At 55.0% G+C, this 15386-nt stretch overlaps 1 protein-coding gene across 1 annotated transcript; it reads right to left on the bottom strand.

Moving 5' to 3' along the window:
* Nucleotides 1-3293: 3293 nt before the first annotated feature.
* Nucleotides 3294-15081, bottom strand: RNF19B (ring finger protein 19B; the record flags this gene model as incomplete). Its single annotated transcript, XM_083879661.1, has 9 exons — nucleotides 3294-4089; nucleotides 4523-4654; nucleotides 5625-5832; nucleotides 5994-6134; nucleotides 6591-6705; nucleotides 7155-7317; nucleotides 7722-7866; nucleotides 9462-9667; nucleotides 14522-15081. The coding sequence occupies 9 exons, from the start codon at nucleotides 15079-15081 to the stop codon at nucleotides 3606-3608; spliced, it is 2154 nt and encodes a 717-aa protein (XP_083735787.1). The 3' UTR covers nucleotides 3294-3605.
* Between the last annotated feature and the right edge of the window lie 305 nt (nucleotides 15082-15386).

The raw sequence follows: 15386 nt of genomic DNA, 5'->3' as shown, positions 1-15386 counted from the left end.
CCCGGGGTTTGGAGCAGGGGGACAGCCCAGCCTGGTGGCCAAGCCGCTGATGCATCTCTGGCAGTTGTGGGGATACAACCCAGGGGACAAAGCCCCGGTGGCTGGGGGTGCCCAGCACTCAGCCCTGCATGAAGACACCCTCACGGGCAGGGCTGGGTCAGCCCCCTGCCCACGGCCAGTGCAGGGGGTGGGGCCGCAGGAGGGGCTGTGCTTCTGGTCTTTAATACCTGAAGAATAAAGTTTGTGTCAGTGCAATTCGTGCTGGGAAAGGGGACACGGAACCTCTGAGGAAAGTTCCTCCCTGCAGAATCTGGATCCAGCCCAGTTTCCTCCCTCGCTGCAGCCCCAGGCAAGCCGAGGCCATGGGATGAGCTTGTGTTCCAGGGGATGCGTCCACACATCCTGGGAGGCAGCTGGGTCCTGGGGTGGTGCTGGAATGGGGCAGGAATGGCCAGGACACATCCACAGGGTCATTTATCCCTCAGAGCCGGGCAATTTCCACACTGTCCAGTCTCAGCAAGCCCAGCCACTGCCCGGGGCTGGGGCTCTCCACAGATGCTGCCTGCAAAGAGACCTGGAAGCCAGACAGGATGATGAGAATGGGACCAGAGAGGTGAAAGCTTTGGATACACAAGTCACCCCTGAGCCCAGGCAGGTCTGTCCCAGCCCTGCAGGGGAGGGGCTGGAGCTGAGCCCAGGAATCAGAAATCACCTTCATCCGGAGCATCCCACGGCAGCAGCGGCCCAGGCGGAGGAGCTCGAGGGTGAGCAGGAGGCAGTGGATGCTGAAGAAGATCTCCATGGCCTCGAGCAGGAAGGAGATGGCCCAGAGGGATAGCGTGGAGCTCTGGGAGACAGGGGGACCATCAGCACCCTGCACATCCTCCCCATCCCCGGCACATCCCCATGCCCAGCCCACAGGGGACTCACGTAGACACGGGTCGGATCAAAGGGGCACTCACGGGAGCCCGGGGCGGGGGCGATGCTGGTGACGGAGCACGGGGCCAGCAACACCCGGCCCTGGTTGCCCAGGGTCAGCCCGATGGCCACGAGCAGCCCAAGCAGGCAGCACAGGCAGCACAGGCTGCTGCAGGCACTCAGGCAGAGCAGAGCCCATTTCTGCAGGAGGGAGGGAAGAGGCAGAGCGGGGACTCAGGGATGTCCCCTTTCCAGGATGGACCCCAAAGAGGGGTTGTGGGGGATGGAAGGGGTGCAGCCCCCTGGGTGCTGAGAGAGGGGCTGGGGGTACTTACAAAGGCAGCACGGCCGAGGTAACGGGACAGCAGCAGGGCAGAGACTCCACAGGAGATGGTCTGCGAGGAGGCACAGGGAGGTCAGCGAGGAGCAGCACCTGCCCCAGGGACACCGGTGCCCTTTCCCTGCTAGCATTGTCCCTAGAAGCTCATCCAGGGGGCAGTGCTTCAACTCTCACAGCCTAACCCAGTAACAAGTCCCCGAGTGTTTAATTCCCTGGGTTTGTGCTTGTTTGGAGCGAGGAAGTGGAGACAGAGCAGTGTCCATCCTGCATCCCATCCCCTTCCCATCCTGCATCCCCATCCCACCCCTCCCTCATCCCAGCCCCTCCCCACGTCCCCCCCGTGTCCCCAGCCCCGCTCCCAGCGGTACCAGCAGTGCAGCAACGACAGAGGCGCTGTTGGTGACACCGTAGTGCAGGGAGGTGGCATCGCGGGCGGTGAGCACAAAGCGCAGGACGGTGCCGTGGACGAGGGACCCGGTGATGAAGTTTAGGTGCCCGAGGATGAGGAGGATGAGCCCCGTTTTCATCAGCACCTTTCGGTGGCTGCTGGGATCGAGGTGGCCTGAGACGAGGGGAGAGGAGGGTGTGGGGTGAGCTGTCCCTACCTGGCACAGGGATGGGGCATTTGGAGACAGCCCCAGAGGACGTACCCCGTGCTGGCAGGGGAATGAGGCAGGAGATGATGTGGAAGCCACCGGTAGCCCAGGTATGCAAACCACTGGTCCAGCCAGCTCTCGTGGGACTGGAGCAAAGGTGTAGGGCCAGTAGCCATGGGGATAGGGTCCCTGTAGGGCTGGGAAGAGCTGGGGCTCCTTGGAGTGATGAGGAAGCTCTGGGAGAGCAGCTGTCCCCAGGTGGCAGCTCCAGGGCTGGGTACCGGCACCCCGCACTTGGAGGAGTGACTGTGGGCTGTTCCCCCTCTGGAACCCTCCCTTACACACCCATCACCACCCAGTGCTCAACCCAGCTCCTTCTCTGACCCCATCTGAGTCCCTCAGCTCCTCTCCCTCCCTGCCTCAGTTTCCCCTGCAGGAGGGCAGAGATGGATCCCTCCTGTTGTGATCTCCATGCCAGAGCCAGACTCACCCACTCGGCACATCTTCACCGAGCCAGGATCAGACCAGCAGAGCCCCTGGATGCCCCGGGGGCCCGCCCTGCGCTCAGCCCCGGCGCAGTCGGATCCATCGGGGTCTGGGTGGGAGCAGGGCTGGGACGGGGCGGGACCAGGACACTGGAACAACCCGGAGCCACCCGCCTGCTGCTCCAATTCCTGTCAGACCAGCTCCCCGGGACAAAGGGATAACTCCACCTTCTCCTGCGTGTCCCACCCCTGTGCTCCCCTTGCTGCCAAGCCAGAGCCGTGCTGTGACATGCTGTGCCATGCCATGCCATGCCCAGACACCATCCCACGCTTCCTCATCCCCCTCCCCATCAATTCCCACCTCCCCAAAACCATGGCAGCAGGCTGGAGTCCAGCCAGGCAGGTCCCAGGCCACAGATGAGGGGAAGGGGCACTCCCTGGGGTGGGACACTGCAGGACCACAGGGCAGCAGCACTGCCAGGTGCCAGGGACTGACCTGCAGGGAGAGGGAAGAGCAGAAGGGTCAGGGTGGGTGGTGACTTGGCCAAAAGATAACTCAGAGGAGCTGGTTTGGTGGCCATCGCCCTCAGGGAGCTTCCAGGGAAGTTCCAGGGACTGGAATGGGGACAGGGGCTTGCTGGGGTGGCTGTGGGGTCCAACAATTTAATTACAAGGACAGCCCTGGTTCCTGGGACTGCTCTGGGCAAAGGCACTGTCCCCAACATCCCACCTGAGCTATGGCTCTCATCATCATCCTCAGCTCCCACATACCCCAAAGTGCTGGAAAATTGCCTTTTTGTCCCATTCTTCCCCTCCTTTCACCTATACCCTGCCCTGCTGCACAGGGAGAGGGAGAAGAGACGCCTCTCCTCTTCCCAAGCCTTTGGGAACAGTATTCACGTGGGCAAAGGCAGCTGGAAGATTTCCCTGCAGCTTTGGAAAGGACGAGCTGGATTCAGGTCGAATGAGAGTCTTTATTCCAAGAGTCCCTTAGGATGGTTGCAGACAAACAGACACACATACATATTTACACTCTTACACATCTCACAGAGTCTGAACCAATAAATTAAAACAAAAAGAGGGTGTTGGGGTGGGGATTTCTTTTTTTTTTTCTTTTTTTCTGTTTGTTTTTTTTTTTCCTTTCACGTAAGAAACAACAACTCCCCGAGGCGAGGCTGGGGGAGCCAGCTGGAGGACAGCAAAGAGAAGCCAACAGGGACACAACCCTGGCCCAGAAGCTGCAGGTGACAAGGAGTGGTGCTCAGGTCACACTCTGGCTTCGATGCATTCCAGCTGGACCATCTCATCCAGCCGGCAGCCCTCGGCTTGGGCACAGTGGCTCAGGTGGGCACTTGGGCTCTGGGCACCTCTTGCTCTGGGGGTCTGTGGGCAGCCTGCAGCAGTCTGACAGTGGGGGGACTCGCACTCGTCCGAGGTAATGTCCGGCACGTCGTCCGACTGGCTGTCCGAGCTCTCCAGGTCGCTGCGGATGCTCTCGGGCTGGGCCAGGGTGATGTCCCACGTCTGGCTGCCAATGCAGTCCTTTTGCTCCCAGTTTTGGTGTTTGCATGTCTGCTCCTGCTTGTCGTCCTCTTCCTCCTCTTCCTCTTCCTCCTCCTCCTCTTCTTCCTCGTTCTCTGCCATCTGGGTGTGGACGTGCAGGGAGTCCTCTGTGCTGCTGCCGCTGGTCAGCTGGTAGTGACTGGGTTTGGCTTCAATGTCCACCTGGATCTCCATGTTATTGCATTCCCTGCAAGAACAACCAGCCTCTCGTTACTGGGAGCAGTTACTGGGTACAACTGGGCTGTACTGGGAGGATCACACCTCCCAAACATGAGTAAGATGCTGCTCGTCACCCCACAACTCGCTGCTCTCCTTGAATCCTCCTAACAGAGACAAGATCTGAGCCAGGGGCTGAGCTGGGAATGCTCCAGAGCCCTCTCAAACTGCCAGAACAGACCCTGAGGGAGCTGGGCTGCAGATCCCTTCCGCAGCCTCCACATCACACATGGAGACTGCTCCCAAATTGTCCCCAGCCCTCCTCCTTAAGAGAAGGAGATAGGGAAGGATGAATCCCTGGTGCCAGCACAGCCATCCCACCACCCACAGCAGCGCTCACAGAGCGTGTGTTTTTCCAGGACGCCCTCCACCAACAATTCTCTCAGCATTCCACATCCTCCTACCTGTCCTGGGGGTTATAGGAGCTGATGATGGAACCAGCCATGGCTCGGGTGCTGGCATTGTCACTGATCGCCCCTAAACTGACTGAGTCTTTGGGGAAAATCTCCTTCTGGACATCTGCCTGGACTTCCAGCCTGCAGGAAAGAAGAGGATTCCTCAGAAATGTGTTAGATGCCCCCAAAGAGCATCAACCCATCCTTGCTCCTCACAGGAAAGCATGAATCCCTGTGAGCTGGCACAACTGAGCGTGGCAGGAGTTTAACCCCAGTGGTTGCTCTCGTTTACTCTCATTTTTGGCTCCATTTAGGCAAATCCATTCTGTTTTCCATGACGAAGATAAAGCTGTGTTTACATCCATGACTCACACGGTTCCTGCGAAGAGCTGATTTCCATGGATCTCGCACAGAGCCCTGATTACATCCTGGCTGCCACATCAACACGTGGCTCTAATTACCCAGCAAACTGACTCACAGGCAAAGTTGGGAGGAAAACTGTGTTGTAACCTCCTGACTTGGAGAGCCATGATGCTGCTTGCAGAACAGGAAGCATCAAAGCCTCCAGGCTGGGATAACAGGGCTGGAATAGCTCTAAGCAGGGCAGGCAGGAGCTCCATGCTGTTCCAAATTAAGCTGAAGTATCAGCTCTGTGGTCTCAAGGAGCTCAGCAGGGGATCTGTCCTCCTTGCAAGAACTAGACTGGCACTGACTCCAGAAGCAGAATCATGGAATAGTTTGGGTTGGAAAGGACCTTAAAGATCATCTAGTTCCAACCCCCTGCCATTGGCAGGGACACCTTCTCCTAGACCAGGCTGCTCAGAGCCCTGTCCAACCTGGTCTTGGAACACTTCCAAGGATGGGGACCCCACAACCCCTCTGGGAAATCTGTGCCAGTGCCTTCCCACCCTGGGTGGCTTTGGGTTCCAGATCATGCCAGGTGATCTCCTAGACCTGCTTATTCTCCAGCAGACCAAGGCACAAAAATACCACGACACAACCCCTAGATCAAAACAGCTTCACTCACATTCCTGGGAAAGCTCCCCAAAATAAACCCACCCAACCCACTCAGGCCTTGGGTACCTCTCTGCTTTTCCTACAGTGCAGTTACCTGCTGTACTTCCCCTTGCTCCCCGAGAGGACTCCTCCACTCAGGGTGCCCCCAGACAGGGCGGCGAAGCTAGCGGTCTCGCTGTAGTTGCCCTGGATGACACTGAGCCCATCTGTGGGGCTGCCACTGGTGCTCAGGACACTGGTCAGCCCCTCAATGCTGCTCTCTCCAATGCTGGGGTTCTTCAGGGCTCTCCAGGCATCAGCCACTGTGGGGAAGGAGAGAACAAGGGTTGGAATTTGCAGTGGGAGTGCTCAGCTGCGATGTCTCATCTCAGATTTGGGAGACATCAGGACCTCAAACCATTTCATTACAAGAGGCAACAACATGAGCATTTTGCTTCACCCCCTTCCCAAAACCAGTTATTACCTGTGATAGGTCCATCATCTTCATCAAACTCGATTTTCACCCCCTTTCCATTGGCTGTGCTGACCCCACAGCCACCACCTCGGCACAGCGAGATGGGCACGACCCCATAGACGTAGGCCAGCATGATGGGGACCCCAATTCCTGGAGAGGAGGATGAGCTGGGTTAAGAGAAGCTTAAAGATTTGTTGGGCAGACAGAAAAGATTTTTTAAAGACTTCTTTATCATGATTTTGTTGCTTTTAAAGGTCCCAGTTCACAGTTTTGGAGACAGACAATGGTGGAGCCCTTTGTGCTGAGTGGGGGAGCTCCAAGAGCATTGAACCCCCAAGACATCAGCCACCAAACCATGACAGGAGACAGCTCTGTGTGACAAGGAACTCCAGGATGGGCTGTGGCACAGCCAACTGGTGCTACAGATGAGCCCTGTGTTGGCTCTGGGCCAGCTCGAGCACATCAGGATGTGAGACAGAGCATTGTGCCCAAACCCATACACAGCTGCACTCTGGAGATTGTCCTTTGGCCTCCCCCATGGCACAGGGCTGGGCTACCCACTTGTCTCAGTGGGCCAGCAGAAGGGACAGGGTTGAGCCCACTTACCAACACTGACAGCAGCAATGACTGGGGAGGCAATGACAGACAAGGTGACCCCACCAGTAATGGCCAAGTTCCTCTTGTGCTTGGAGGTTTTCTTCCCCTCGTACCTGCTGTGGATCTGATGGAAGGAAAAGCACCGGGTGAGAACAGCAGACACCCAGAGGACATGAAGAAGTGATTTTACAGCCTTGCCAGCTGCATGAAACCCTGAAGAAACTAAGTTTGAACACAGATCTCCTCAGAGAGCAGACCTAGCAGGAAGGTTTGTGTTGAAGAAAAAGAAGTAACCACAAGTACAGGACTGATGGGCTCAAAAGGGACCCCCTGAGTGCTCCTTAGTCAAGGAAGAGGCACAAGAGAAATGCAAAATGCATTTGGGAGCACCTGAGCCTGAAGGGCTACCAGGGCTATCAGCCACCACCTTCCCACACAAAGCCCAGGAGATAAGAGAAGCTTTAGAAGAGAAAACTGAATTTGGGTTCTATGACAAGATCCACCCTTCCTATCAGCTCTAAATTTCTGGACAGCACAGAGAACACCCTAAACCCTCCTGTCCCCCACACTCACCTTCCTCCCAACATACACAGGGATGCCAATCACCATGGCAGGAATGGCAATGCCAGCGATGAGGGAAATGCCCACAGGAGCCCCGATCAACGTGCCCAGCTGCCAGAGAATCTTCTTTTTACGACTCCATGGCTTTTTGCCCCAGAATGTACAGCCAGAAGGACTTCATGGAAGGGAAAAAAACTGACATTAGCACTCCAGCAATTCCTATAAGCTCCTGAGAACCCCATGTTCAACTTGCTCATGAATAAAACCCAGAACTTAGGAAGCAGGTAGATAACACAAATAAGTTTTCTGTCTTTTTTCCCCCAAAAAGGTGAATATCACACTATAGGGTCTATGTTTAATACACAGTATACCAAGAGCTCTCAAAAAAAAATTGTACCAGAAGCTTTGTTTGGTGTGGAAAGAGCATCTGAATGCTGTAAAGTGGGGACAGAGTTTATCAGAACTCTGAAACAATAAAATCCTGCTGGCTGATCATTGAAGCAAGGGGGTGAAAGTCCAGCAGGGGCAGTGAACTCCTCCAGGCAGCCTGAGAGAGGCACGTGCTGCTGCCCTGCTCACCTGAGGTAATGCAGGTCCGAGATCTCCTTCATGCATAGCCAGCAGAACTCGCAGCCACACACGGCACACGTCATGTGGTTGCAGCTGCCATCGTTCATCTTGATGATGTAAGCACTGCAGCGTGGGCACGGCTTGATGTCATCAGCTGAGGGGAGGAAACAAGGGATTCAGATGGGATCTCTGCTGGGAGAGTGAAGAATCAACCAGGGGAGTTCTCATTAAGGATTGAAATCCTTGTTTTCTGTGCAGCAGAACACCTTTGCTGCTCCCAAGGTGAGCAGTGTGTTTAGTTTATCTCAGAGAAGATAATTTGGATGTGATAGACCCCACCAATAGCAGGGACTGGGAACAACAGCCACTTTTAAAAGCTTGTTCTAATCTTGAACGGGATGTATTCCAGAATTCATGCTCAAACACAGGGAACAAGTCATACCTGCCCAGCACAACAAGCCATTACTGAATTGCTCCACGGAGGTGATTCATGGGCCAAGAACAACACAACAACTGGGAGAACAGGCACTGGAGAAACCCCAAACCTGGCCTTTAGGGGACATGGGGCTGCAGCCACACACGGCTGTAGAGGTTTCCCAGGCCCCAGCCTGCTGCTGGCAGAGCAGGATAAGGGGCTTTCATCCCTTCCTTAATTCAGGCGTCATCTGATCGTGGTTATGCAATGGCTGTGCCGTGGTTCGGGGCTCTGCTGGCCTCTGCAAAGCTCAGCAAGATGAAATCCAGCTGTGAGCCCGGCTCACACCTTATTAATCACCAGGCTGGATCCAGCATGGTGGGGTGGGGAGAAACCACTGTCTCAAAAACCTCCCTTCCCATGGCCAAGTGCCCTTCCTGGCAGGGATCTCTTTAACAGGATAGAAAAACTAATACACTGTGTTTTTCTGCTGGTTGGGGCAGTATCTATGCTGTCCATTCTTAGGGTTCTCCAAACTGGGGCATGTTGGACCTCATCACACCACTAAGCCACCTCAGAACCACCCACGGCAGCTCCACACTGAGCAAATTAATATTTAAACTCCTCACACAGAAGGAAAAACAGGGTATTTTGTTTGGGGGTAGGACAGGGCTTTAAAAAAATGGCCTCACTGCCCACTTCCAGAGTCAATACAGTTATTTTTAAGGAACACAAACTCAGCGGACACAGCAGCTCCTGCCAGGCAGCACAGGAGTTCTGTGGGTTGGCATTTTTTTGGTACCTGCCATTACCAAGACCTAACAGAGCACAAGAGCAGAGCTCCCCACACTCAGCTGGCCATGAATGCTGCTCTTCAAGACCACACCAGGCAACTTTGAAGCTGCAACAGTAAAGAAGTGGCTGCTTTTTTACTGTTGTTCAGGGTTTAGATCAGCAAAAAAAGCAAGAACATCCAAGATCAAAAGAGCCACAAGCAGAGCCAAGGCGGATGAGGGGAGTTGCTGTGACACAAAAGGACCCAAAGCACATCATCACCTACTGATCTGTTTCGTGCTGCTGGAAGGGATCAGATGTGCTCTAATACACAGGAGGAGGGGAAATGACTCTTTGAGTTTCACAGCTGCTGGAGACACACTCAGGCTTTGAGGGGAGGAGGTTTGCACAGAGGTGCTTCTTTCTCAGCACACACACACACAAACAGCTGAGCAACTAAAAAATCAGGGTGTAACTCTTGGAGCTGTCCTGTGCAAGGCAAGGAACCTAGGGGGTGTATCCAACTTGGGATATTTTATGAGAAATGGGTGAATCCATACCCGGCCCAGACTCCTGTCCGTAGCTGAGGCCCGAGGTGTGCTTGGTCCGTACCCGCAGGGTCTGTGCCCGCTGCTGCCGGGCCATGTCGCACGTTTGGTTGGGGTGCCATATCTGCTTGCAGTGGTAGCAGAACTCTGTCTGGCAGCCCTCCCTCTCGCAGGTCAGCTTGGGGCAGCTGGCACAGCCATAGGCGATCACTGCATACCTGCGAGGAGAATTAAAACACAAAGTTACCTGGCTTGAGCAGGACAGGACACCCAGAGCCACCAGGCCACCTCCCCAGCTCATTCCTGATCACTGGCATAGCAGCCTCCATACCAGACACATTCCTGAGCTCTGCAGGGCCTGAAATTAAGCAGTGCTAATTGGGTTACTCAGGGCAGGGACCTTTCACGCAGGCAGCTTGAGATGCTGAGTTGTTCTTTCCCCAGTAACTGCTGGTGGTTCTCACTGGCAATTCACAGAGGCCAGATTTGTCTGGCCCAGTGTGCCCAGCTGACTCCTTGCTGTTTCCTCCCAGGACGGGCTCTGGCTGCTCTTTCCAGGCACACACATCCCTCATTTCCTTAGGACAGATCTATGTGTGGATGCTCTATGGTCTAGAGGAGTCTAGGAAAGCTGAGCTTGACCCGGGCACTTCTATCAACTGAATGATTCTAAAAAAGTGGAGTAACAGTTCCATATGTAGCTAAGCCAACAAGTGAGCTCCTGATGATCTCCACGGAGCTTCCTTTTCCAAAGAGTGGTGAAGAACAATGCCCTGCCTTTGGAACAAGCCAAAATTGGAGTAAAGTGATCAACTGTGCAAGAGAGGGAGGCCAAGCTCCATCAACTGACTGTGACAGTGGTGTCACATGCCCAGAAGGAAGTGTCCTATGTACACAGAAGCCTAAGCAGCATCACCAAGCAGTGCTGCAGAAATGTGACTGACAGCCACTGAGGATGAGGCTGTTTCCATTGGCAGGGACTGCCATGAGCAATTCCAGAAGTGCCTTCCCAGTCCTGCAACATCCATATGGCAAAAGGGTATTTTTGTTGCTCATCCTCAGTATTTCTGTTAGTGGTCAGAGGAGAATAACTCCTATTTAAGGTTTCATATTTAGAGCTTGTGTGGCTGGAGTTGTATTTGCCTCTTCTTCTCCGAGGCAGCAGCGTGAGAACCACTGAATGTGTCATACCACAATGATTCATATCCCGTGGGAGTTTGAGCAACTTCATCCTGCCAGGCTACGACAGCATCGCCAAAGAAACAGCATCTGAGGGCTGGCAGGCACAACTGCAGCTCTACCTATGCATCCACACACCTGTACCTGACCCCAGCAGGAGGACAGACAGGAAAACCCTATCCCTGGAAATGTCCCAGCCCATGACTGGATGAATTTTAAAGGTCCCTTTCAACTCAAACCACTCTGTTCCAATATGATAATTCTGTGATGCAGATGGCCCAGGGGGTTGGGAGGGATGAATTTGATTCCTCTGCACCTTGTCTAAGGAATATCCCACTAAATATCCTCCCCCTGCCACTACCCTCCGGCCTGCCCTTGGTAGAACAGAAAACCTTCATCTGCCCAGCTGTGTTGTGACACTGCTATTTCAAACCATAACAGCCTAGGAGAGCTCAGTGTAATATATTAAGCAACCCCACACTCTAAATTAACTCCTCACTCAAAACGTTGGGTTTTTTTAAACACTCAAGAAATTAAAATCATCAGCATTTATATTTTGTTGCTGGAGCTGAAATATGCACAAGCCCACAGCTGTGGGGAAAGAAGCTCCAGGACTTGTCTAGTGGGGAAAGAAATAACACATCTCCACCTCAAGGTCAACTAGAAAGTGGGTTTTGAAGTGAAATGCTGAGGAATAGTCATAGCAGGACCTGGATGGACAGTGGTTCTACTCTTCCACTGACTCCTGACACATTGCTGGCTTATACAGCCATTTTCAGGCTCAACCCCAGCAGGTAAGAAGGGAAACTGAGTTCTCCTCCCTGACTTTCCCCACAAAGCAATGTGAGTGTCTTCCTGAGACCCCAGGAAAGGCACAGCTCAGCTTCCAGCCCCCTCCTTGGATGGCCACGAGTTTCCTCCATCCCTCCTCCTGCCCATTCATGGATCTCAGCCCACACAGCTCTGTTTTCTTTAAAGGTTCTGTTTTTCTCCCAAGCTTTTGAGAATGCTGCAGTGTGACAAACACTAGACAGCAATACCACCTGATTGTAGCGAGGGTGGGGGGGAAAAACCCGGAGCTGCAAACACAGAAAATGATTTGTTTTGCGATTGATGGCGCATCAATTGACCAGGGTTTCCTTGGCAACATGCACCGGTGTTGTGTTGTCCTCCTCCTCCTCCCGGGCAGCACAGCCAGGCTCTTTCATTTAGGAAACATTGCAGGGTGTGAAGAAGGCACAGGATATTTTTAGGGTCCTGTCACAGCCCTGCAGCCCCTTGATGCCACCACCTCGGTGGGGGTGACACCCAGGGCCATACCCCAGCCCTGCCCACCTTGGTGCGGTTGAAAATGATACAACTTTCAGAATTTTTGTTGTAATTTCACTCAGGGGTTTTGTTCGCCTTTGCCCAGGGGGAGGGGAATTGAAGTTTCTCTTCAAAAGCCCGGGTGAGGCCTCATGAGCTGAATATCAACAGATAGAGAGGAGCCAGAAGAAAAAGAGGAGATAAATGGACATCAACAAACACCACCCCCTGGTGAGGCTGGAGACACCAGGTCTGGGAAAAGATCAATAAGAGAACCAAAGAATGAGGGCCAAATTAGCATCAAAGGGATCAATAACCAATAGATCAAATCGTGGTGTAATTTAAGAGCAATGAATGTCAATTTCTTTGGGGTTTTTTAACATATATGTGAAAAGTCTGGTAAAGAACCAGGTGGGATGGAAGGATTTTCACTGCACAAGCCAGGCATGTGTGGATGAAAAGATTTCTGTTGCACATCCTGGCCAGAATAAAGTAACGCCTTGATTCCCTGACACTGAAATAACGTTGTTGGAGAGTTTTAATTCGGGTGACAGTGGTGGGTGACATCCAGTGATAAGCATCACTCTGCGGTGCCCCCAGCCCTACGCTCGCGTACTCGGCACTACTACAGCGGGGAAAGCCCTCTGTAAATAATTCATACCCTGATTTTACATAAGCACAGCCACACAAGCTCTGCCGGGAAGAATGAATAGGGTGATTAATTCCTCTCCCTGCCGGAGGGCTGATTCCAACAGCCTTTGTTCGAGCGCCACAGACACACCAGCAGCGCTGGTCCACAAGAGCTGTCTCCAACCTCTCCAACAGCCTCAGGGTCGCTTCTTGCTCTTCTGGGCAGCTGGGAGGAGGATGCCAGCACTGTCACCTGGCTCATCCTGCTCACTGACTAACCAGGGAAGATGCTTTAGCTCGGAGAAAGAGCCGTGTGTGCCACCAGCCTGCCCAAACCCCCCCAGAGGAAGAGATCAGGCTCAGGCTTCGTTGCTGTCACAGAGGAAACGCCCTCCGGGCCCCGAGCTGGAGCTGGCTCCTTCCAACCAGCCAGCCCGGGTGACGTCGCTGTTTGTACACCTTATCCTGGGCACAGATAACATCACAATAGTCAAGGAGCTGAGATTCGCTGAGCAGGAACCGGATTTTCTCTAGCCACTAACCAGCAGAGGCATTCCCTCCGTGGCAGCACAACCTGCTCTATCTTCCTGATCTTATCCCCAGCGCTGCTGAAATACCGAGATCTTGCACTTGATTTGGCTTCAGAAAGGAGCAAAGGTGTTGTTTGCTGTTAACTTCACCCTCTGAAGGAACAAACCCTTATACAGGATGCTCAAGAGGCCGTGAAATGGGTAACCGGAGCTAGGTTCACTGTTTTGCATAGGATGCCTATTACAAGGCTCTGATTAAATCTTCACAATCCTCCCACCATCTTTTCCATTCTGACTACTAGGTCAGACTTTCCTTTCATGTTCTTGCTACCCAGAATTGTCATCCAAGCTAAGTTGTAGCTCAACTTCACAGCACTTCTCTTAAGTTCCCCGACACAGCCCTTTTCCAGGCAGCTTTGGTCACGCCCAAAACAGAAACCTAACAGAGTTCGTTTAAAAGAAAAGGGAAGAGAAAATGAAAGCAACACGTCCATAACTACACAGTCATCAGGCTTGGCTGGGCTGACTTCTGGACAGAGACGTTTCCTCACTTGGGCAACAGACAGTGAGTCAACATCACTCCTCTCTGCCGTGTTTTCACGTCCTCATTGGGAAAAAGTGACTGGTTACGGCTCCTTCTTCCCCACTACTGGAGGCTGCAACGTCGTCCCCATGCACTGTCCCCGGGACTGGCAGCGAAACACACAGCTGGGAAAGTCCACACTTACCATTTGCGCAGAAAAAAAGGTTTCTGTTAAATTAGGGAAACTATGGCTCTGCTAAAACCCCCTTCAAGTCATACCACTCCTACTCGATTCCTCTGTGTTTTTACAATCCCCAAGGTCAAATCCTGGTGCTCTAGAGAGATGATAAGGATAGATGTAATTTTGGTACCCCAGACCTATCCTGAACAGACTGCCGATAAGCAAAGAAGCTCTGCAGTGAGGGTTCCTCATGGGACACAGCGGGACCAGAAGTGTATCAGCAGCAGTACCCCACTGAGGGTGAGTCACCTCTCCCTGTGCTGTCGTGGGACCCAAGCGAGTCTCAGGGCCATCCCAGCTGGGATGCCATCCACAGGACCTGCTGGGGATAGGCAGCAGCCCACAGCGGGTTCCACTTCACCCGGCTATCCCAGCACGTGTTGACGATAGGCAGCATCCCTCCAGGGTGGGAATCTACCATCCCCAAGACAGGACAGACAGATGTGGCAGCACCCTAAAGAGACAGCAGCTTTCCCCTGACAAGCTGTCTCACGATAGATGGGACAGGAGTCACGCTGTCCCAGGATGGAGAGGACAGCGGTTTTCCCCCTCCCCAAGGTGTCCCAGGATGGAGACACGAGCAGGTCCCCCCTTGCCTAGGCTGTCCCAGGAAGGAGTGGCAGCATCCCACCGCCAGCCCTTGTCCCTCCCCAGCACTCACCCGCAGTCGGGGGCCGGACACCAGCGGCAGTCGGGGTCGGCGGCCAGGCAGCGGCGCAGCATGAACTCCTCGTACTTGGCGACGAGGTGCGGGGAGTCGCGGAGCAGCCGGCGGATGTCGGCGGGGTTGAGGCGCTCGCTGCACTCGGGGCAGCAGATGTTGACGCGGGACTCGGTGATCTCGATGCGCAGGTACTGCCGCAGGCAGGCCCCGCACGACCGGTGCGGGCACGACAGCAGCCGCGGTGCGTTCTCCGCCGGCTGCCGCACCAGGCACAGCGGACATTCCAGCTCCTCCTCGCCCTCCGGGACCACCGGAGCCTCCTCGGGAGGCGGCGGCGGCGGCGGCGGCGGGGCCGGCGGGGCGGCGGGGGGCGGCGGCGGGGCGGCCGGGGGCGGCTCGGCCTTGGCACGGCGGCGGCCGCCCGCGGCGGAGGCGGCGGCGGCGGAGAAGACGCTCTGGAAGGAGAGGCGGCGGCGGCGGCCGGGCTTGGGGCACTTGGCGGCGGCCGAGTGGATGGATGAGGAGCGCGGCGATTCGGAGTCCCGCTCGGAGCCCATGGCGGCGAGGTTGGCCCGGCGGTGTCACCGGCGGCGGGGTCCGAGGTGGAGGCAGCGGATCAGTCCGGGGGGCTCCGGGCGCCGCGTCCCGCCGGGCGCTGCCTCGGCCGCGCTGTAACGAAAGCGGCGCCGGGGCCGGGTGAGAGCAGCCCCGCCTCGTCCCGCCCCGCACCGGGCGCGGCCGTCGCCGTCGCCATTTCGGTTGTGGGCAACGCCCCCGGGCAGCCGCGGAGCCCGCCCGTGTCCCTGTTCCTTTCTCTGTCCCTGTCCCGCCGCTGCGGTGCCTGTGTCTCTCAAGCATCTCA

This window comes from Zosterops lateralis (assembly GCF_965231275.1).
Source record: "Zosterops lateralis genome assembly, chromosome: 28".
Classification (NCBI taxonomy): domain Eukaryota; kingdom Metazoa; phylum Chordata; class Aves; order Passeriformes; family Zosteropidae; genus Zosterops; species Zosterops lateralis.
Note: the sequence above shows the minus strand (reverse complement) of the source record. Positions and strands in the feature narration are given on the sequence as shown.